General features: G+C 50.8%; 1 protein-coding gene across 5 annotated transcripts in view; it reads left to right on the top strand.

Annotated features, from left to right (window-relative positions):
- CABLES1 (Cdk5 and Abl enzyme substrate 1) overlaps positions 1-18,394 on the top strand; it is a 125,513-nt gene extending 107,119 nt beyond the window's left edge. For all 5 annotated transcript variants that reach the window (XM_077975009.1, XM_077975008.1, XM_015121661.3 and 2 more), the window contains 3 exons: positions 12,461-12,567; positions 13,231-13,438; positions 16,984-18,394. In XM_077975009.1, the coding sequence (XP_077831135.1) occupies positions 12,461-12,567; positions 13,231-13,438; positions 16,984-17,124 (456 nt within the window). In that variant the 3' untranslated portion in view covers positions 17,125-18,394. The remainder of the gene's footprint in view (positions 1-12,460; positions 12,568-13,230; positions 13,439-16,983) is intronic.
- Positions 18,395-24,126: the final 5,732 nt, after the last annotated feature.

Below are 24,126 nucleotides of genomic sequence, written 5' to 3'. Positions count from 1 at the left end.
TCCTACCAGACAGGTTATGCCTGGTGATAATGCCGACCTCTCCTTTTATAGGCCTAGTGTCAGGCTGGTGCCAGATCTGATCTTTTTTATCTGATCTTTTTTTTCTTGAAATGATTTCATTGTGAGCCTTGAGGTTCCGGGCCACAGTATGTGTGTATGTGCATGTGCACGTACGCACATACAACTTTTCCTCCTTAGACCGTGCTAGAAGATTGCCAGGTCAGCATGTATGTCCTGCCCTCCTCATTTGATATTCCCAAGTGGATTATTTGTCATTTCACCGCATTGGCTCTGCAGTCAGTGCTCCTGGGAATACTCCACGCTCTAGAGAATGGAATTGCACATGGACTGCGTTTTCCTGGTCGGCTCCTGGAGACCTACGTGTTTCCTATTCTGGCCACAGATGTTGGTACTTGGATAAAATGTGGGAAATCCATGTTTCAGCATTCTCGTCTAAGTTCTTGACAGTATGTTGTATATTACAAAGGGCCTCAACCCAGCTGCCTGGAGACTTCTTTCCTAGAAGCCGACATGGGTTACAGGCCGTTTCTCATGCATTTGCATTGAACTTGTAGGAATCTGAGTGGGGCAGTTGGGCAGGGGTGGGGGCTGGGGTGTTTGCTTTATTTTTGTGTGTTGGGGAATAGGTATAGAATTCGCCTGTTGAACAAGTATTGATTGAGGCCTTTTTATGAGCCAGGCTTCCTTACCCAGTAGAGAACTAACTAGCCACAACCCCTGTTCTTCTCCACCTTGGAGTGAGTGGGGCTGTCAGAGAGTAAACAGTAAACAAGGAGACAGATCACCATAATCATGAGGAAGGAACCATCTTAGAAAAGCAGCAGGAGACTAGGCATGGTGGCTCATGCCTGTAATCCCACAACTTTGGGAGGCCAAGGCGGGTGGATCACCTGAGGTCAGGAGTTTAAGACCAGCCTGGCCCACGTGGTGAAACACCATCTCTACTAAAAATACAAAAATTAGCCAGGTATGGCGGTGGGCGCCTGTAGTCCTAGCTACTGGGGATGCTGAGGTGGGAGAATCGCTTGAACCAGGAGGCAGAGGCTGCAGTGAGCCGAGATTGTGCCACTGCACTCCAGCCTGGGCAACAAAGCAAGACCCTGTCTCAAACAAAACAAAACAAAACAAACAAACGGCAGGAAATGATAGAAGGGTTGGAGGGTGGGCTCCAGGGGGTAGGCCTCAAGGAAGACTTCCCCTAGGAATGACATCGAAGCAAGCACTGAGGGCTAAGAGCAGGCGGCCCTGCCAGATTTTGGTGGGGAGAGCCCAGTAGAAAGACCCCAAGTATTAAGGGGGTTGGTTTTGCATAAAATAGATTTTTCTAACTGTAAAAGTCGTTGCCCTTCCCTCTACACACACACAGGCAGGAGGCAGAGCCCACAGATGATGATGCTGACAAACCCTCCCTCCCCACTGACTCGGCCCCAGGCACAGGGAGCTGCCGCTGAAACAGGCACTGGCTCCGAAGGCCCTGGCTCCTCTGGCTCCCTCTTTGAGGGCCTGGGGCACATTTGGCCACTAGGCTGGTATGGGGATCTCTGCCCAGACAGAGGGCAGATTCCCTCCTGGGTGGGAATGCTTGGTGATTGGGGAAGGGGCAGGCTTGCTGGTCACAGGCCAATGATGTGGAGCTGCTCACCTCCCTTAGTATCAGCCTCGGAGGCCCTGGAGTCCTGCTGCCTGTCCCGTCTTCCTTGGGCCCCCAGGGCAGTCCAATGTGGCCAGCCCAGCAGAGGCACCCACCTGAAATCCTGGGACTGTCCTCCACTGTTTTGGGATGTCCTGTGCCTGTGGAAATCAGGCTCTGAGATGCTCAAGTAGCCTCTGCTGAATCAAGCAGCTCTCAAAAGTGATGAGCTAATCCTCTCACCCATCAAATCCTGCTGTAGCCGCTAAAAGGAGTAATTTACAGACAATCAAATGCACTTGTTTGAAGTGTGCATTTCCATGAATTTTGTAACCACCGCTCTGATCCAGATATAGAGTATTTCTGTCCCTGCAGAAAGTTCCCCTCCCCATCCCACTCTTCCCATCCCCTTCCTGCAGAGGCAATCACTGTTCTCACTTTTGTCACCATAGATCAGTTTCACCTATTCTGAAACTTCATGTGAATAGGATCATGGCATATACTTTTTTGGGGTCCATCTTCTTTCATACAACTTAACATGTGAGATTTCCCCATGTTATGTGTATCAGTAGATTTTTTTAAAAATTGCTGAGTGCAATGGATCACGCCTATAAATCCCAACACTTTGGGAGGCCGAGGTGGGTGAGGTGGGTGGATCACTTGAGGTCAAGAGTTTGAGACCAGCCTGGTTAACGTGGTGAAATCCCGTCTCTACTAGAAATACAAAAATTAGCTGGGCATAGTGGCAGGCACCTGTAATCCCAGCTACCCCGCAGGCTGAGACAGGAGAATCGCTTAAACCCGGGAGGTGGAGGTTGCAGTGAGCCGAGATCGCACTATTCACTCCAGCCTGGGCAACAAGCGAAACTACGTCTCAAAAAAATAAAAATAAAAAAGCTGAGTGGTACAGATGTAGTATAGTTTGTTTATCCCTTCTCCTGTTGATCGACATTTGTTCATGCAGCTTCCATGAATGTTCTTGTGCATGTCTTTCTGTGGAAATACTTTTTCATTTCCCTTGGGGTAAATACGTAGGAGCAGGATTTCTGAGTCCTAGTGTAGGTGCTGTTAGCCAGTCATGATGTAGCTGAATGTTTATCTCTGTGCGTGTGTGTCCTCAGTGTAATATAAAAAGGCCCCTCGTCGCCACAGTCAGGACATGTCTTAGAGTGGGAAGCTTCCAGAGGTAAAGCCTGTCATTTAGAGTGCAAGTGGCACCCTTTTCAAATTAGTCTTGCACCCATATCTGTATTTTTAAACTTTGATCCATGCAAGTCACTCCCACTATTATCTACTGTAGAAGGGCAAGGGTGAGATTTTGAATTTAAAAAGAATTCCAGGCCGGGCGTGGTGGCTCACACCTGTAATCCCTGCACTTTGGGAGGCCGAGGTGGGTGATCACCTGAGATCAGGAGTTCAAGAGCAGCCTGACCAACATGGTGAAACCCCATCTTTACTAAAAGTACAAAAAACATTCTCCAGGTGTGGTGGCGGGCGCCTGTAATCCTGGCTACTCAGGAGGCTGAGGCAGGAGAATCGGTTGAGCCCAGGAGGCAGAAGTTGCAGTGAGCTGAGATCACACCATTGCACTCTAGCCTGGGTGATAAGAACGAAACTCTCTCAAAAACGAAAATAAAAAAAATTCCTGGGGCAGGTGTGCAAAGCAAACTGCAGCTGGCCTGTTGGTTTGGTCTTCAAGTTTCTAGAAGGTGACCACAGAACAGGAGAGCATGTTGAGCCGCCTGGCTACATGCAGACTCTTGCTGGGCGATGGCGTGTCTTGGGGGAGGGCAGATGCTGCCAGCTCTCTGCACCACTTGGCATATAATTAAAGCTTCACTAGAGAGTGGTTATGTATCATTAGAACCTGGCAGCCCAGGTCGGTACTGGGTTTTTGTGTTTTCCCCCCTCTTTATGGGTGTGGAAAGCAATTAAGAGGAGAAAGTAAGCGGGAGAGCTGAGGTAATGCCAACAAAATTCAGTTACCTGAATGCATTTCTGGATTCTTTTCCTCTCTAAGAAATCCCTCTTGCACCATGTTCACATCAAAAAGAAAACCAACTAACATTGTTTATGATACGCATACGCATGTGAACCTCGAGAGAAACCTCTTGGATTGATCTCCATGATAAAGTGTCTATTTTTTATTTACCGAATATTAAAATCTAAGTACTCGTAGAGAAAGCCCTCCCTCTACCCCCACATCTCCCCAGTGTTGGGGGAATGTATCTTAGAACTTAATTTTTCAGTACAGCCTGAGATACTGAGCAGTGGGAAGTAATTGACTCAATGAAAGAAAGACTAATTCCATGAGGTGATGAGATTCTGCCCGTCCCCCGATAGAAATATATATAATTTAATAACACAGTCATATGTTTATTATAATTTATATATATGTTTCCATTAGAAGTGACCTGGATGATTTAGGCACTTGTTACCTGCAGGGTGGATTTGTTGGGAAGCTAATGCAAGACCCTTTCCAAGGCCTCAGGTTTCAAGGTGCCTGAGGCTTACTCAGCTCTGGGGAGGGGCCCTCTTTCAGAAAATGCCACATCACATCAGAAGCACAGTAGCTCGGCTCTTCCCTATTGTGGCACTTCCGTGAGGCTTGAAGGGCGCCCTCAGGTGCGCAGGCCTGGGCAGTCGCTGAGGGGCATCCTGCCAGCTTTAGGTGTAAGTGTTCACATCAAGTGCCTGAAATGGCTGATGGTGCTGTATGGAGAAGGGAAGCTTGTTTTGGGTGTGGGTTTGGGTTTTTGTTTGTTCGTTGGTTGGTTGGTCTTTTTATTGTTGTTAACAGCACTATTAGAATTCCAACACCTTTTACAATTCATTTTTTTCTTGTAAAACTCAAGGCTCCGTGGCTCACGCCTGTAATCCCAGCACTCTGGGAGGCGGAGGCAGGTGGATCACCTGAGGTCAGGAGTTCGAGACCAGCCTGGCCAACATGGCAAAACCCCATCTCTCCTAAAAAATACAAAAATTAGCCAGGCGTGGTGGCAGGCGCCCGTAATCCCAGTTACTCAGGAGGCTGAGGCAGGAGAATCTCTTGAACCCGGGAGGCGGAGGCTGCAGTGAGTTGAGATCGTGCCACTGCATCCCAGCCTGGGCGATAAGAACAAGACTCCATCTCAAACAAACAAACAAAAAAACTAATACAAAAAACAAGCAACAAAACTAATACAAAACAAAATATGAGTTTGACATTTCACCCAGGATATTGTAGCATCTGCTCTCTTTCTATGTATTTGACTCGGATTTTTGACAGTCACCTTGTGATTTTGAACATGACGTTCCACGCAGTTTGGCTCATGCTGTACTGCCACTGTTTCAGCAGCTTGCGTTTAGAAGTGCATCCAAATACTCGGTGTGGGTGAACTCAGGGCCAGTCACCTGGTGTCATCTCAAGTGGATGGAGACGCTACTCCAGGAGTCCTGTAGCACCAGACAGTTGACAAATATCTGACACTGCACATACTCTGCCACCCAGTGACTCCCCATGGCCGTGTAAACCTGAAGCAGAGGCAGCTTTTCTTCCTATGTTCCTCTCCATGTGCAAACCCTTTCATTTCAGTGGGAGGGAGAGTCGATCCAGGATTCGGTATTTTGAATTCGATGGGTAGAAATAGCAACAAATGCAGCCCCAGGCTGCGTAGGCTACCCGTTTATTTCCATAGTTTCCTTGTGATTTACTGTCCTCTTAGGGAAAGGATTAAATGCCTAGAACAGCTGAAATGCCCATCTGTTGGTGGTTAGATAGATTTAGTCGAGGGCCGCTGTGCTGCTTAATTGCCTTAACAAGCACAGAACATCTGCTTTCCAGTGCCCAACTGAGCCTGAACGCCCGTGTACAAGTGTGGCCAAAGCAGAAGCGCCTAATTCCGCAGTGGCAGTTGACCCTGGAAGGAGCTGTGTGGATCATTGCCTTGTATCCCTCCTTCCTTTCACAGGCATGGCACGGAACCAAGGCTTGCAGCGGCTGCATACCTGCCCCAGGTCTTGCTGCTAGCTCCTGGGGTGCAGGCAGCACTAGGGCTGGCAGTAGGTCAGAGGAGAACAGTAGCGGAGTGTATGGCAAGCTCACATCTGCCTAGAACTGCTCGTAGGAATTCCTGGGGAGACTTGGAAGACAGGAGACTAGGAAATGCAGGAGACCGGAGCTTTATCAGGCCCTGGAGTGGAAGTACCTTTTCTGTTGTTTCGGTTGGAATCAGACCAGCCACCTATCTGCTCTGAGGCCCTCACTGTTCTCCAGGATTGTTGTTGGGGCGTGTGTACCTCCCATCCTCTCCCGTTATACCCCAGCCCACGTGAGGGGCCTTCACTTCACAGCATTGCTACAGTGGGCCAGGATGGGGCCCAAGTTCAGTTCCATGGAGGCCCCTTCACTCTTCTCATGACAAGTCAAGACTTTGTTTTTATACAAAGCAAAGGATGGGCCAGGCGTGGTGCCTCACACCTGTAACCCCAGCACTTTGGGATGCTGAGGTGGGCGGATCACTTGAGGTCAGGAGTTCGAGACCAGCCTGGCCAACATGGCAAAATCCCATCTCAACCAAAAAATACAAAAACAATAGCCGGGTGTGGTGGCGTGCGCCTGTAGTCCCAGCTACTTGGGAGACTGAGGCACGAGAATTGCTTGAACCCGGGAGGCGGGAGTTGTAGTGAGTGCCACTGTACTCCCTCCTGGGCAACGGTCACCGATCCTGTCTCAAAAGCAAAAGATGTATCAGTGTTTCTGCAATCGATATGGGAGACTTTTCGTCTAGATAACTAAGTTGTAGTCTTCTCTTCCTGTTATCTCAGAAAGAATTTGTCCACTCCCACTCTAGGCCTTCCAGACTGTCTCCAGCAGGGCAGGCCAGGCAGGGCCTCCTTGTGAACCGCGTCTCTGGACATCTGTGTTGTGGACAGTCCCTTCCATCTGACCTTCCTGCTGCAGGGTTGGAACCCCGCCTCCACCACACAGCCTGGGCCTGCCGTGGGCCACAAGGAGCCCTTCATCTGGTGAATCCCATGGCCTGGAATTAGGTGGCATTGAAAACAGTGGTCACGGCTGGGCGTGGTGGCTCACACCTGTAATCCTAGCACTTTGGGAGGCTGAGGAGGGAGGATCAAAAGGTCAGGAGATGGAGACCATCCTGGCCAACGTGGTGAAACCCCGTCCCTACTAAAAATACAAAAATGAGCCAATGTGGTGGTGCACACCTGTAGTCCCAGCTACTTGGAAGACTGAGGCAGGAGAATCTCTTGAACCTGGAGGCGGAGGTTGCAGTGAGCCGAGTTCACACCACTGCATTCCAACCTCGGTGACAGAGTGAGACTGTGTCTCCAAAAAAAAAAAAAAAAAAACAGTTGTCATGCACACTGTCCCAGGCCAAGAAGGAGTTGCTGCCTATTTAATTGGCACTTTTTGATTTACAGTAGCGTGCACTGACAAAACCCAGGCATTACAAGGTTTTTTATTTTATTTTTTTGAGACAGAGTCTCACTCTGTCACCCAGGCTGGAGAGCAGTGGCACCATCTTGGCTCACTTCAACCTTCATCTCCCAGGTTCAAGTGAGTCTCCTGCGTCAGCCTCCCAAGTAGCTGAGACTATAGGCATGCACCACCATGCCCAGCTAATTTTTGTATTTTTAGTAGAGACAGGGTTTTGCCATGTTGGCCAGGCTGGTCTTGAACTCCTGACCTCAGGTGATCCACCCGCCTCGGCCTCCTAATGTGCTGGGATTACAGGTGAGAGCCACCACACCCAGCTTGCAAGTTTTTATAGTTCATACAGTTCAATCCTGAATAAAGCATTGGCCTCACTTTTCATTTCTTCAGTCCCACACCAGAAAGAATGAGTGGCTGCTGTGGTAATCCCACTTCTGCGGCTCAGTCTGCTAGTACCACCTCTCCAGCCCGCCCCCAGCACCGAAGAGAGGATGCTATCTCTCGGCATGGTTGGGAGGCCCAGCCTCTAAGGGCCACCATCAGGCTCCCTCAAGACGGGATGTGCCAGGGAATCATGACCTCGTATACCCCAGAGAGTGTTTCTCAGAGGGACCGGCAGCTGAGAGGACATCGAGGACTGTCATCCCCTCTGGAACCTGCCTGGAAGGGGGGTGGCCCTGGGCTCAGAGTGATCCGTCCAGTTTCCACACTCCGGACAGTGTGGGGCCGGTGCAGAGCCGTGGCCTCAAGATGCAGCGTGTGTGCAGAACCCTCCGAGCCGGGCTCTGGCAGCCAGTGCCGCGTTGGGGGTTGTCCGGTCCGCTGTGGCAGTTGTGTATCCTGTGCAGCTGAGCGGGAGCGGGACACCGAACAGCCCCACAGATCAGGCGCCTGCTGCTGTCAACATCAAGTGGGTGCTGGAGAAGCCAGGGGAGCAAACGGAGGCACGGAGCTCCTAACCAGTGTGCACTGGGCCGCCGGGCACCACGTGGCAGAGCTGGAGTTTGAACCCAGGGCTCTGGCTCTTGAGCCTGTGTTCTTCCCCACTGAGCCGCAGCTTAGAGAAGCAGGGACAAAAGCAAGACTGAAGAGAGCGCAGCAGACAGAAGGCCGGGACGCTGAAGAGTCTGTCGCCTAGAAGATGACTAGAGAGCCTCGTCCTCCTGGCACTTCTACATATGCCCCACTTATGCGGAGCCGAGCACTGGGCTCACTGGGCCAAGGGTCTCGCAGCGTCTGCTCACAGGCCTTCCCTGCACACCCCTTGCCAGGGCCTAGCTTGGATTTTTCTCTGCCTCTCTGTCAGGAAACAGAGTCCCCAGCTCTGGACCCCAAGAGCTAGGACAAGGCTGCTTGTAAAAAAGACAGTCTCTCCTGCAAGGCCCAGACCAGAGTGGACCTGGCGCTCTCTGCCGCCCTTGCCCCCTCGAGAGCCACAGGCTGAGCTGAGCTGTTGGCTCTCATGGGTCCTCTAAAGCAGGGATGGGTCGGGAAGTGTGGCTCAGGGCTGGGGGCAGGACTCAGAGCTTCAGGGACTGGATATCGTCTTTGCCTTTATGGGGATCAGAAGCTCTTCCTCTGTTCCCCCTTCCCCGAGCCAGGTTCAGTTTCAGTAGTGGTAAATGCCATCAGCAACGTACAGCATGTGCATCCGGCGTGGTTCAGTTCTGAAGTGCAGCATCCACTCTAGTGAGTTTAAGAAGGAAGAGGAGCTGGCGCAGGGACACAGGTCTGCAGCCTGGACCACTCAGGAGGCAGAGGCAGGAGGATCACTTGGCCCAGGGTTTAGAGTCCCACCTAAGAAGACATAGCAAGACCCTATGTTTTTTTGTTTTTTGTTTTTTTTTTAAAAGGCTGGGCACAGTGGCTCACGCCTGTAATCCCAGCACTTTGGGAGGCCAAGGCAGATGGGTCACCTGAGGCCAGGAGTTCGAGACCAGCATGACCAACATGGTGAAACCCCATCTCTACTAAAAATACAGCTGGGTGTGTTGGCGCATGCCTGTAATCCTAGCTACTTGGGAGGCTGAGGCAGGAGAATCACTTGAACCCAGGAGGCAGGGTTTGCAGTGATCCGAGATCACACCATTGCACTCCAGCCTGGGCAACGAGAATGAAACTCTGTCTCAAAAAAAAGAAGAAAGGTATCTAATAAACACCTTACTTACTAGAATCATTGAGGAGGCTGACAGAATAACCTAAGTTGACGTTTCAGGAATGATCCCCAAGCCGCACTTCAGAACTGTGCCGTGCAGGAGGCTGCTGCCGCCTGGGGCCAGGACTCTGGCTTTGGACTTGGGGAACTGGCACTGGCTGCTGGCTCCAGATCCATGCTGCCCTGCTGTGGTCCACACCTGCCACATGAGAACCCAGAAGCGTAGTGACAGGACTTGAGGATTCCTGCCCTGGGCCTCTTGGCAGCATAAACAACAGAAGCACAGCCCTTGCTCGAGCCCTGCCTTCACGTACTGGAGCATCCAATAGGAGGAGCCAGAATTGTTTTTGGAATCCTAGCTGCAAAGGAGTCAGGGAAGTATAACCGTTAGCTTTCCAGCCTCCGTAGCACAGCAGGGCGTCCCAAGAGGAGGCTGGATGTTCAGATCATAGAGTAGAAAGAAGGTGAGTCTGGGGGGAGCAGCCTCAGCCCCGGGGATTTAGGAGGAGGAGCCTGCAGAAGTGGCATCCCAAGCTGAACCGGGAGTGGGCGATAGCCAGACGAGAGTCTGATTTGAAAGTCCCAGGTCTTTGGTGCATAGAAATCAGCTGGAAAACTTGTCATGGTGCAGATGCGAGGCCCTGCCCTCAGAGACTGACTCAGTGGGGCTGGAGCAGAGCCCAGACTTGCTGCTGTCTCTGCTTTGTGGTTCTGATGAGATTTGCCAGCGTCTTTTACATACATTTTGTTCTCTTTGATCTTCAAGATAAACCTGGGAAGCAGCCCCATGAGGTTTTCTCATCTGGTTTTGGAGAAGATAAGGGTAAGGCTCAGGGGAGGTTGAGTGACTTTCTCCCTATTGCCTGACTTGCTGAAGGTGGACCTGCCCCACCACCCGCCAGCCCTTTCCACTGCCAGCTATCTTCTCAGTCATCCTGGTGAGAGCCCTTGGGTAGGGAGCTACTCTGTGCTGCTTATTCAGTACCATCAAGGAGAGAAAAGTAGGAAGGCAGTGCATGGGGCACGAACTGGAAGCAGCTGCTCTGGGCGACCAGGGTCCCAGCGCCGGCCCTGCCTGCGGCTCACTCAGGTCTGGGGCAAGCCTTTTCACTTTTCTGAGCCTCTGTTGCGAACAGAGGTGGGGCACATTTGCATATTTGCACATTTAAGCAGTGAGATCTCTCTTGCAAGGGAAGTGTTGTGTATCTACAAATAAGACGGAGCAAAGCAGACTTGCTGTGGTTGCTGCGAGGAGACATCCAGTCCCCTCCCACAGGCACTTCAACAGAACCCAGCCTGAAAATCCGCATGATGGTTAAGCAGCAGGATATCCTTGCTGGCGCTCACGGGGCTCCAGGCCCCCAACAAAGGCAGATGACTTTACTTGAGCCTGCTCACATCATTGCAAACCTCATGACCTTCCTCTGTAGAGGAAGAGTGGGAGCGGCCTGTCTCTGGGAGTTCAGGGTGGCTGGATGGGGGGTGAGGGGTTGAGAAGCTGGTGGAAGGTGCTGATTACTTGGGAAACAGGAGGGTTGGCTGATGGGCCCTCCCAGCTTGAGGTGAGCATGTTACATGTAGCCCCCATTCTACTGCCTGTTTCCAAAATGAAATCTTAATACCCTTCAACCCAGGGGAGACCATTCTTAAAAGTAGAAGGGAAATAAACCTGTCCTGGAGGGCTGCCATAGGGGCCCACTCTGCTGGACCTTGGCATTGAGAGCAGTGTCCAAATACTGTGGCTCTGAACAGGTCTGGTGGTATTGTTGGAGTTAATATTGCTGTGCTTTGCCTTTATTCACCGGAGAAGCAAAGAGGACCATCAAGATCACTTGAACTGGGATGTGCTGGCTGCTTGCCTGCTCCTTCCTACTAACTGACACCAAAGGCATTCCACATGTCTGCGCTAAAATCCTGTGTCCTATAAATGGAGGTGTCCAGAGAAGGCCACCAACTTCCATTAGAGCTGTTAAGGAAACCTTTGATGGGCTTTGCAGGCGTGAGTCATCCAGGGAATCAACCTTCACATCAAAATCTGTCGTTTCTTCTTTCCTGAGCTTTGGATGATTAAGATTATAGAATGTAGGCTAGGCACAGTGGCTCATGCCTCTTATCCCAGCACTTTGGGAGGCAGAGGTAGGTGGATCACCTGAAGTCAGGAGTTCAAGAGGATCCCGGCCAACATGGCGAAACCCCATCTACTAAAAATACAAAAATTAGCCGGCTGTGGTGGCACGTGCCTGTAGTTCCAGCTACTCGGGAGGCTGAGGCAGGAGAATCACTTGAACCCAAGAGGCGGAGGTTGCAGTGAGCCGAGATTGCACCACTGTACTACTTGGGCGACACAGCATGACTCCGTCTCAAAAAAAAATAAAGATTGTGGCATGTAGTCAGCCGAAAAAGACCCAGCCTTGGCAAGTGTACTCTCGAGGAGGGATGAGATGAACTGGGGTAAACCCAGAAAAAAACTGTTGAATTCCGAGTTCACAGTGCAGGGTACAGAGGAGCGAGGAAGACCAGGGTATTCAGAAAGGACTCCAAGGATCCAAGGTGGTGAGGGCTGCACAACGATGTGAGTGTTCTTAATGCCACTGAATGGTACGCCTGAAAATGGTGACGATGGTAAATTGTATGTGATGTGTGTTTTACTACCATTTAAAAAACTAAACAATAGCTAATATTTATTGAGCATTTGCTGTAGGCCAGGCACTGTGCACGGTACTTCTCGAACAGTTCTCAGAAAGCTGTGTGAAGTAGGCACTGTACTGGTTTTTGTTTACAGAAATGGGACTTGAGATTTGGGGTGATTTTAAGTCTCCCAAAGCTGTCGGACTAGTAAATGGTCAAGTAGGGATTGAACACCAGGTCTGTGTACATCTAAGCCCCCCGCGCTTAAACCCTGTACCGTGTGAACAGGCTGACACCTGGGAACTGACAGAGGGACCCCTCCCTCTCGGGCACTGACTTCTGATGGTCCACAGGCTGGCTTTCCTAAGTGTCACCTCATCCTAACGGTGGTGACTTGTTTTCTGTTCACCTCCAGAAAGACACAGTCCACTTCAGGCTCCTGGATTCCGCCGAGCCCTTGTCGCAGCTCCAATCCAAGTTTTCCCATTGCTCATGGCCTTGGGAGTTGTAAGTTGGTCATAGTTGGCGCATGATTATTACATACAACCCTTGTTTTAAGGAGTGATCCGTGTTCCCCTGTCTGTTACAGACAACGGTGATTGACTACGTGAAGCCCTCGGATCTCAAGAAGGACATGAACGAGACCTTCAAGGAGAAGTTTCCTCACATTAAGCTGACGCTCAGCAAAATTAGGAGGTACGGGAGGCTGGGCTTACCTGTGACCTTTCCCTCCAAACCCCTCTTACCACATACAGTAAGCTTGTCACCTGTCCAGTGGTCCTTCCTGTGGTTCCAGTGATTGAGTCATTGTCACGTTCAACAGAAAGGACAGCTGGGCGCGGTGGCTCACTCGTGTAATCCCAGCACTTTGGGAGGCCGAAGTGGGCAGATCACCTGAGGTCAGGAGTTTGAGACCAACCTGGCCAACATGGTGAAACCCCGTCTCTACTAAAAATTTAAAAATTAGCCAGGCATGGTGGTGCGCGCCTGTAATCCCAGCTACTCGGGCTGAGGCAGGAGAACTGCTTGAACCCAGGAGGTGGAGGTTGCGGTAAGCCGAGATCGCGCCACTGCACTCCAGCCTGGGCAACACAGTGAGACTCCATCTCAAAAAAAAGAAAAAAGTAAACATGTTCTATACGACCTGACCAACAGAGAAAAGTCCAAAGCCCAGCTCTGTAAGTCTGCTCCCCACGCATAATGCAGCCCTCACACTCCCAGGGACTTAATCCCAGTCCAGGCCACCCTCTGGGAAAGAGAAAGAGAAAAGCTTTCAAGATGGGGGAGTCTTTTCCTTTGGGGTCCCCTGAAACTCTCAAGTTTTCACAAGACTGTTCCCTCCCGCCTGTCTTTCTCCAGTCTGAAACGAGAGATGCGGAAGCTGGCGCAGGAGGACTGTGGCCTTGAGGAGCCCACAGTGGCCATGGCCTTCGTCTACTTCGAAAAGCTCGCCCTCAAGGGGAAGCTCAACAAACAGAACCGGAAGCTGTGTGCTGGGGCATGTGTGCTGTTAGCAGCCAAAATTGGAAGTGACCTCAAAAAACACGAAGTCAAGCATTTAATTGATGTAAGTGGCCTTTGTCCTGGTGGCTGGAGGAGCACTCGCTCCAGTCCAGGGTTCCTGTCTCAGAAGGACTCGGTCAGTGACCCCGCCTGGAAGGATTCTGATCCTTAGTGAGCAACTGAGGTGAAGGCTGTGAGGTCTTTCCTGTAGTGGGAATAGTCAGGCTATCTTAGAACACAGGGATGATCTACTTGGACAAGACCAAAGCTCCTCAGCATTGGGCATTGGGTCTGGCCCTCAAAATCCATTCTCAGACACCCTGAGAGATGCAGTCATTCCCACAGCCATAGAAGCCACTGCACCTGCGAGGGATTCCCTCAGGCAGTGTGACCCACAGAGCATCTAATGTCAAACAGGTTGCTTCAGTAAGACCTTGGCTGCCTAATTCCGTGGCTGGCTCCTCTCTGGGGAAAGGCGTGAGTTTGACAGGCTGGTACCTCTTTTCTTTTAAAGGAGAGCCCTACCAAAGCAAGGAAACATCGATCTCCTTGGATGGCTACATGAATGCCTATTTTAGAATTCAATGTATTAATAGAAAATTTGGGCTGGGCGCGGTGGCTCAGGCCTGTAATCCCAGCACTTTGGGAGGCCGAGGCAGGCGGATCACGAGGTCAGGAGATCGAGACTATCCTGGCTGACACAGTGAAACCCCGTCTCTACTAAAAAATACAAAAAACTAGCCGGGCGAGGTGGCGGGCGCCTGTAGTCCCAGTTACTGGGGAGGCTGAGGCAGGAGAATTGTGTGAACCCGGGAGGCGGAGCCTGCAGTGAGCTGAGATCCGGCCACTGCACTCCAGCCTGGGCGGCAGAGCGAGACTCCGTCTCAAAAAAAAAAAGGAAAATTTGAGGTACAGTAAAGCCAGCTGATCAGAAGACAGATCCATTGAGAAGATAGTGTGTGACAGCTCCTAAGAGGAGGAGTATCTTGGCTGATGCTGCCATAACAAAATACCATAGGCTGGATGGCTGAAATGACAAATTTATTTCTCATAGTTTTGCAGACTGGGAAGTCCAGGGTCAAAGGACCAGTTGCTTTGGTTCTGGTGAGGTTCCTCCCCTTGCTCGCTTGCCTATCCTTAACTGCAGAGAGAGACAAAAGCAAGCCCTCTGGTTTCTTCTCCTAAGGCTCTGAATCCCTCCACTCCATGGCCAGGAGCCCATCTAGACCTAATCACTCCCAGAGGCCCCACCTCCTAATACCATCACGTGAAGGATTAGGGCATCCACATAGGAATCTGGGAGGACACAAGCATTCAGCCCGTGACAAGGGGCATGCCATGCTGTGGGAGCTGTGCATGGAAGCCCTGGGATTGGCCAGGAGGCAGAGGGAGTCTTGACTGGTTTTCACAGAAAGGAATAGGTAAGGCAGTGTCTGTGGGTCTGGGATTGGCTAGTTTGAATAGTTTTGATGGGCTCTGGGGCTTAGCATCTGTCCCTAATTGTCTGGTGCCTGGCCCTGGGGTGATAAGGGCAGGTGGATAGTGGCCCGGAATGTGAGGCCCATGGAGGAGGTGGTGGGAACGTGGTCTCTGGATTGGTTGGCTTGCATTCGAAAAGCAAAAGGGGTCACTGTGGAGGATTTGGCTAGCCCTGGGAAGGGCAGGCCCTCCGGAGTCAGCAAGGCCCCAGATGTCAAAGCATCAGAATACAGAAAATAAAAGACGTGGTTTAGTCAATACCCCATATGTCTCACTGTCTAGCTGTCTTCAGTGGCAAAGGCAAAAGGGCACTAAGGTAGGTACTCCCCAGTTGAAAAGAGTATACTTTAGGTCAATGCTTTACAGATTTTAAGAAATGGTACAAAATCATCTAGTTTATCCAGTAAATACAGGAATGCAGAAGTGACACTGGACCAACTCAGCTGAGAATCAGTAGGCTGAGACAGATACCTGCTGAACTAATGATTTCTGTTTGTTTTGTGAGACAAGGTCTCACTCGGTCACCCAGGCTGGAGTGCAGTGGCACAATCATAGCTCACTGCAGCCTCCACCTCCCAGACTCAAGCAGTCCTCCCACCTCGGCCTCCCAAGTAGCTGGAACTACAGGCATGCACCACAGCACCTGGCTAATTTTTTTTATTTTTTATAGAGACCAGGTCTCGCTGTATTGCCCAGGCTAGTCGCGAACTCCTGGCCTCAAGCTACCCTTTCACCTCAACCTCCCAAAGTACTGCGATTATAGACATGAGTCATTATAATCTTGTCTGGCCAAGAACTAATGAATCTTTAGATGTAACGAATATTTATAAAATTATAAATAATATGCACATTTAATCATACTTGTGGTGTATTTAATTATAAATATACCACACAGCAGAAGCTGACAACTTTACCTTAATCACAGTGCCTCCATTTCCTAAACTACAAAATGCCCTTGGCCTTCCTCACTATTGATGCAGAATATAACAGTAATGGTTTGACCAGCCACTTATAGCAGCAAGAAACCTAACTCAAGATCTCATCCCAGTTATGATCTGAAAGCAATCAACATCTGCTCTATGTGTGGGATTTGCTTTATTAAGATAAAAGCTGGGTTTATGCCAAGGCAGAATGTGCCTGAGCAAACAGAGGCCCTCCCTGCCCATCCCCACCTTGGTGGTTCTCCTCCTTTTCCAGCTCCAGCAGCCCCTGCAGTTGGGTGGACACGCAAGATGCCACCAGGCTCAGTGGCACTGTGAAAGTGGGGACTTCCCAAGGAGGTAGATCCTTGTGTGTAAGAGGAATGGACTGAACTACATAGAATCGGTGCACTCCCTTCTGAACTTACCACATGGTTTTTATTGTCGTGGGCGGTTTGCTTTATTTTATTATTTTATTTTATTTTTTGAAACAGCATCTTGCTTTGTTGCCCAGGCTGGAGTTCACTGGCATGATCTTGACTCACTGCAACCTTCACCTCCCGGGTTCAAGTGAGTCTCCTGCCTCAGCCTCCGGAGGAGCTGGGATCATAGGCGCCCACCATCATGCCCGGCTAATTTTTGTCATTTTTAGTAGAGACCGGGTTTCACCATGTTGGCCAGGCTGGTCTCAAACTCCTGACCTAAAGTGATCCACCCACCTCGGCCTCCCAAGGTGCTGGGATGACAGGCGTGAACCACCACCGGTTTGCTTTATTTTCAGTCTTTAAACCTGAATCACTTAGTTGTCACAGGTAGAGTTTGAGTCCCAGTTAGAATGGAATCTTAGTGCTGTAATTTGCTGCCCACGTGACCCTGGCTAAGCTCTCTGACTTCTTGGAGCCTGTTTTCCCATCTGTGAAATAGAGATACGGAGCATGAACCATGTCATATTACTGAGAGGATTAAATGATGTCATAAGATGTATGTGTGGTTCCGGGCGGCCCCCGGGAAAGGCGTGGTCCCTTCACAACCAGGACTGAAGGCAGGAAGCGCAGCCCATGCCTCCCTTTCTTCCTCCACAGAGCTTTCACCAAAGTGGATTTCTCCTAAGCACTCCCTGGCTGGTGGATAGAGAAGCTGCAGTTGCAGAAAGACTAGGATTTTCATTTCAAAACGAACATGCTTTTGATTTTCTTTCATTTTGTTGCAGAAACTGGAAGAGAAGTTCCGGCTGAACAGGCGAGAACTGATTGCCTTTGAATTCCCAGTGTTAGTGGCCTTGGAATTCGCCCTCCACTTGCCAGAGCACGAAGTCATGCCCCACTACAGACGCCTGGTCCAGAGCTCCTAGCACCGGCTCCGAGGAGAGCCAAAGACCGTTTCTTCTCAGCTTGGTGGAGCAGCACTTACTACTGGAAATGAAAAAAATAGAACTCAAAATACCAGACTTCTTCCTCTCGACATGGTTTGAGGAGAAGCAGTACTAGGAACTTTCCAAGGAGTCTTGGGTGTGTAGCCAAGAGGAGCCATGAGCTATGGACTCCTCAAACAAGGGAAGAGGAGGTGCGTGCTGAGAACAGAGAGGCCCTGTCCTCTGTCCACTGGCGAGAATCGCCAGCTGCCCCAGCCCGGTCTTTCTCCCCAGCATTCACAAACTTTGCAAGCGTGGTCCAGGGCCTTCTCCAGATCTGTTCCAACTTGGAGTGTGAAGGGCTTGAGCATATGGGGGAAGAGAGTCTGCAGAAGTTGGGGGAAAACTTTTAGAAGATAACCTCCTTGTGTCAAAGGGTGTGCCAATCTATTTTTGTATCAGCCATTGGAAGTGCACTTTGCCCTGGGGCGTGTGGGTGTGTGAGTGTACAAGTGTCTGAGAGATGCTGCATCAGCCCTAGACCCCCCAGAGCCAGTCCCACCCTTTACAGAGCAGCCTTCAGCCTGGAGCCACGGGCCAGGCTGACCTTCAGCAATTATTTCTAGATGATTTCTGGATAAGAATTGCTCTCTCGGTACCAGACAGTTTGACATCCTCCACCCTTAGAAAAATGACATTGTTTTGTTACTGCTCCTACCCACCAAGGGGGTAAAGAAGGCGAGTTCTGAGTGTTGGATGAGTCAGTCGCGTGGAAGGGCGTGGAGCGTGGCGCTCTAACTTCCTGCCGTCTGCCACCACACCACGCGTGTTTAACCCTCGCACTTTCTCCACTGTGGAGACGGCTGGGGCGGCGCCCCACAGTGTGTATTCCTGTCCTCTATGTTAGAGTGCATCATAAGCACATTTACTGTGCTATCTATATCTCTATATAAAAGTGTTTTATAAAACCCCAGAATAGGAGCGCGACGCATGATTGGTGTTTGAGGCGTTTGCCAGCTGGGACAAACTGCGTTTGGAGCTGTGGTTAAGCTGACTAAGGAGACGGTGGCTCTTACCATTCCCACGTGCCCAGGGCTGTTCATGCAAGATTTTAATGGTGAGTTGTCCTCGTTTACCGGGACAGTCTGCATGAGGCGTGTCACCACACTGTCGCCTCACAGCTGCAAGAGAGGCACCAGCTGAAGTTCCCCTGACTGAAGAGAGCCTGTGGCCATGTAAAAAGAGAATTAAACTCTTGTTGCTTTTTGTATACCTGTATGCGTTTGTGTAGGCGTGTGTCTCACCAGTCACCTTTGCCCTGCATTGCTGATCCCCTCGCGCACACTGATTCTAGTGAGGTCACAGATTCGGAGCTTCACACACCAGCCCAGAGAAAGGGCGACGGAACCGAACCGAGGGTCTGCAGCTTCCGTTAGCAGAGCTGTCAGATTCTTGACAGTCTTGGAGGATGGGGAAACTCAAGCAGCAGCTGGTGAGGGCCAAAACAGAATCCTTGGCTTCTTCAGAATCTTAGATTACACTGAGTTTAGTCCTAAATATTTTGCTAACAAATTTCCTTGGCCAGAATCACTGTTGTAAGACAGTGATTTGGGTGGTGGGGAGAGGGAGGAGGGAGAGGATATGATTACTGTGGTCTCTTTAGCTGATCGAAAACTAGATCAACTGATACTTAAGAGCACTTGCGGCCGGGTGCGGTGGCTCAAGCCTGTAATCCCAGCACTTTGGGAGGCCGAGACGGGTGGATCACGAGGTCAGGAGATCGAGACCATCTTGGCTAACCCGGTGAAACCCCGTCTCTACTAAAAAATACAAAAAACTAGCCGGGCGAGGTGGCGGGCGCCTGTAGTCCCAGCTACTCAGGAGGCTGAGGCGGAGAATGGTGTAAACCCGGGAGGCGGAGCTTGCAGTGAGCTGAGATCCGGCCACTGCACTCCAGCCTGGGCGACAGAGCGAGACTCCGTCTCAAAAAAAAAAAAAAGAGCACTTGCTGTTTATAAAGCAAATTGAGAAAATATTCAAGGTGCCTCCATCACCTGAACTACAAAATGCCCTTGGCCTTCCTCACATGGGGTCTGTCACCTTGCCTCTCTGATGAGCCATCCACCTCCCTCAGTGCCTGCACGGGGACAGCCTTTCTGAGAAATGGCCTGGGTATCTGGAAACGGCCCAGAGAGCTCCCCACTGCCCATCTGCCCCGAGTTTCCTGCCAAGCTTCGGGGGATGGGGTTGGGGGAGGGACGTCCTAGGGATGACACAGGCCACCAGCCCAGACATGGGGAGAGAAGCCTGAATCCTTTGCTGTGTGATAAAATCAAGCCAATTTACTTGGATTTGGGGTGATGTGTTTGGTTTTTAGATTTATGAGGTGAGCCCATGAAGTTAGTGGTCCATTATTTTTTAAAGATGCATTTTCATTTTCAACTCTCCTTGCCTGTGGATTTGTGGAATGGGCAGTTTTGTTGGTTTTAATTCATTTGAGAGGAGTCGGGGCTGAGAAGGTATTTTATCAGGAGGTCTCCTTTTGCACAACCATGACATGAGCTTTTCAGAGGCAAAGGAAGATGAGGAGGGTGAGAGACGCAGGTCACTGCCAGAGGCACTCCTGTGACATGGAACATTCCAGACACGTCGCAGCCTTGGGCTTTGGCGAGGAGGAAGCCTGAGCCTGTGAAGCAAGAAGGCCAGGCAGCAGACTCGCTCTGAGGTTTTACCCTTTGACCTCCACCACAGAGAGCAACTTCAGCCTCTTGTAAGCCCTGCCCCCTCTCAGAACTGCCTTGAGGCCTCTCCAGTCCTCCCCACACTCAGAGATCTGTGGGGAAGCTCCGCCCAGCCACACTCCTTGGGATAATACCAGCCGGTTCTGCCTGATTCCGTTTCCGCAGAGCCAGCCTGGGGGGCCCAGACTCCGCTAGTGAGCCCTGACTGTTAGGTAAGGGATAGGAAGCGGACGCTAGTGAGCCCTGACTGTTGGGTAAGGGATAGGAAGCGGACGCTAGTGAGCCCTGACTGTTGGGTAAGAGATAGGAAGCGGACAAGCCTCAAGGCTGCTGCAGCTGCCCCCGGGAGGAAAGGGCAGCAGGGCGTGTGGCCCAGCCCCCGCCGTACCCTGCCAGGGGCCGAGCCCAGGCCAGCCTAATGACACTTAGAAGTCACCACTTTTCCTTTCTTCCCGCTGATAAAACCTATTTAAACAGGAAATTCTTACCAAATGCAAATGCGTTTTGTTTTCCTTGGCATTTTGTTGTTCTGGTCACAGATTTCCCTTCCAAGGTTTCTGTGGTCATCGGCCGCAGGCTCAGCTTGGGGCGGCCGCTTCACACAAATCACTCTGTACCACATGCCCTCCCTTAGTGATGGGAGCCGGCAGCTTCCTTCCCCTCCGTGTCATTCCTTCCTGTTCCCTTCATTCCCCAACAGCAAATAAAACTGTTGAATACTCTGGCTGCTGAGTTCTTTATCTCTCGCTCAGACGTTTCCGGCTCAGTGCTGAACGGCCGGCCCCCTGCCCTCCCCAGCCCTGGCTGCCTCCTGCGACTCCTGAGAGCCTGAAGCCTTCCTGCCCGCTGCAAGCTCGAGTGGGTGGGGTGGGGGGAAGCTGAAGAACGAAGTGCCTTTGAGCCGGGTGGTTTTGTTACCTGTTCAGCAACAAAAGACATCTTTCAAATCAAGGGGGATTTTTTTTGGTTGGGGATGGGGCGCGCCCTGACATCACCTCCCTGGGGCCATTGGCACAGTTGCGTAAGCACAGTGCTGAGGGCCAGCAAGAGCAGGGAGTAAATTTAGGAGTGTAAACCTGGAATCACATCACCAACACCAATGTCAATAAACAGCTGCCAGTCATGCAGCTGCAAGGCAGAGCTGAGATTCAAAGCTGGAAAAGAAGAAAAATGGCAGGTGAAGGGGAAAGGTCCTCTTGCCACCTGCACACAGCCCAGCTGAAGGGACCCAGGCCAGAATGGGAAGGGGTGCGATCTAAGAGTCCCCACCCCATAAAGGGCCCTTTAGACTTCATGATAGATAGTCCAGAAAGGCTGCAAACCAAAGACTGGCAAAAACACAAAGAAATGCCCGGCGAGTACTGTGCTTCCTCACACACATGCGTCTTGACTCAGACGGCACATCATCTACACAGCGTCAATACACCTAATACGGCTAGGCGCGGTGGCTTGCACCTGTAGTCCCAGCTACTCAGGAGGCTAAGACAGAAGAATCACTTGATCCCAGGAGTTCAAGGCTGCAGTGAGCTAGGATCATGCCACTGCATTCCAGTCTGGGCAACAGAGCAAGACCATGTCTCTATTTCTTTTTTTAAGGGTGGGCTGGGGCGGGCACATTGGCTCACACCTGTAATCCCAGCACTCTGGGAGGCCGAGGTGGGTGAATTGCTTGAGACCAGCCTGGGCAACATGGCAAAACCCTGTCTCTACTAAAAATACAAAAAATTAACTGGGCATGGTGGTACACGCCCGTAGTCCCAGCTACTTGGGAGGCTGAGGTGGGAGAATCACCCGAGTCCAGGAGGTCAAGGCTGCAGTGAACTGTGATCGCACCACTGCACTCCAGCCTGGGTGAAGGGAGCAAGACCCTGTCTCAGAAAAAAAAAAAGAAAAAAAAGTACATCTAACCTACTAAACATCACAGCTTAACCTTTCCTGCCTCAAATACACTCAGAACACTTCTGTACAGTATTCGATAAATTATATGAGGTAATCAACACTTTCTTACAAAAGGCTTTATGTGAGATGATTCAGCCTAGCATCTCCAAGGGGTATCATACAGCACATGGCTAGCCTGGGAAAGGATGAAAATTCAAAGTACATTTCTACGGAATGCTTTCGCACCATCGTAAAGTTGACAGTTGCACATGTCAGACTACCATAACCTGGGGCTTCCACGTGCCATCATCTCTCACACCATCTTCCTACTCAGAGCACGGCCCAAGGATCGGCAGCATTCACATCACCTACGGGCTTCTTAAAGATGCAGAATCTACGTCTGACCATTCCTCCTTGGTGATTTGTATGCCTGTTAAAGTCTGAGAGGCACCATTCCTCCGTATTAGCATAAGACATAAAACTGTCTAAGAAAGAGAAAGGTACAGACAAAAATCTGGATTTTTTTCTTTAATACCAAAAAGAATAATGCCAGCTTCTGAGGTTGTTTTAACATGTGTCTACCTAGCTGCTTCATCTAACAATGTTTTTGGATGCACAAAGCCAAAAAGACGTAAACTGGACTGAGCAACAGCTAACATAGTGGTCCCAAGTACAGAGCTAACTTACAGTGCATCCTAGCAGCCGCAGGTTAAGGTCACTGCTCAGATGAGGCCTGGATTCCAGGTTCCCAGGACCCACAGATAGAGGGTTGGGATGGTGGCAAGTCAGGGCTCCCAACGGCACTGGAGCACAATTCTCTACTGTAGCTGGGGACTACAGAGCTGTGACCTTGGGGACGTCACAAATGGGCAGACCTCCAGTTTGCTTGGACTGACATTCATTGAGGTCCACCTAGCGTTTATGAAATGTTTCTTCCACCGGGTTCTGTGAGCTTCCTGATGTCGGGCAGAGCCTGCTGGGGGCAGGTGCAAGGCACCCTCACTAGATGCCGTGAGGCTGTTCTCCAGAGGAGGCTCAATGTGGAAGCTTGAAAGGGAAGCTCCAGGGCAGAGACAGATTCCCCAGGTGGGCCGAGGATGGCCCAGGCCAAGGCAGCAGGGTTGGAAATCAGTGCTCAGGAGTCAGCCCGGTCCACAGATTCCAAAGTGGGCCAAGATGGAGCAATTGTTTGGTCCCAAAAGTGAAGACCAAGAAACCAGAACTGACAAGTTAGGTGCTTGGCAAGAAGATGGGTGGGAATGAAATCAGGGACTCCTGACCAGGGCACCTGAGCAGGCTAGCGAGAAACCAGAGATGTGAACTGCGGTAGGCAGATGACGCCTTGGACGCGGTCTTCAACAAGGGGCTGGTGCTTGGGAGGACTCGATATTCACCAAGCAGATATCATGTGCCAGCCCCGTGCGGGTCACCTAAAGCACCTGTCCTTATTTAACCCTTAAACAAACTCCAATTCGTATCCTGGACCCCATTTCATTGACGAGGTACCTGGGGCTCTGCAACATGACATAAGGTGGCCAGTGACACACGATGATGAAGTGAAACGGCAAGAGTCAAATCCAAGGCCGGGCGCGGTGGCTCAAGCCTGTAATCCCAGCACTTTGGGAGGCCGAGACGGGCGGATCACAAGGTCAGGAGATCGAGACCATCCTGGCTGACACGGTGAAACCCCGTCTCTACTAAAAAATACAAAAAACTAGCCGGGCGAGGTGGCGGGCGCCTGTAATCCCAGCTACTCGGGAGGCTGAGGCAGGAGAATGGCGTGAACCCGGGAGGCGGAGCTTGCAGTGAGCTGAGATCCGGCCACTGCACTCCAGCCTGGGCGACAGAGCGAGACTCCGTCTCAAAAAAAAAAAAAAAAAAAAAAAAAGAGTCAAATCCAGCTCTGTGTAATTCCAAAGCCCAAGCACCTGTCCTGCCTCACACTTAGAACGAAACAGAGCCGCTAAGATGGTGGAGGGCCAAAGCCAGGCTGAGTCAGATGCTGGAGAGATGGCCTTGAGTTAAAGGGGGCCTTCTGATGCCCTCGGTTAGACAGGGCCTTCTCCCCGCCCTTCCCAGCCACTGCTGGCCCTTTCCCCTGCAGAAGAGAAGCGATCTGGAGTTACTAATCCATAGCATCGTCTTCTCGGGTCTGAGTGGCCTCCACATTTGATGTGGGGCCCACCTCTGAGCTCCCTGGTAGAACACGAAATGTTTGGAAAACTTGCTTCCATAACAGGTAAGCTAAGGGGCTTCTGAAAGTGAGTAAAATATCACAATCAGGTTTAACGCAGCCAGTGTTCACGTCCACCACCATTTCACCAGCTAGTGTCTTGTGGTGCATGTGTAGATTTTCCACCATGTGTTATAATTAAGACAAATT

The sequence above is a fragment of the Macaca mulatta genome, chromosome 18 (assembly GCF_049350105.2).
Source record: "Macaca mulatta isolate MMU2019108-1 chromosome 18, T2T-MMU8v2.0, whole genome shotgun sequence".
NCBI lineage: Eukaryota > Metazoa > Chordata > Mammalia > Primates > Cercopithecidae > Macaca > Macaca mulatta.
This window is presented reverse-complemented; position numbering and strand designations above follow the sequence as displayed.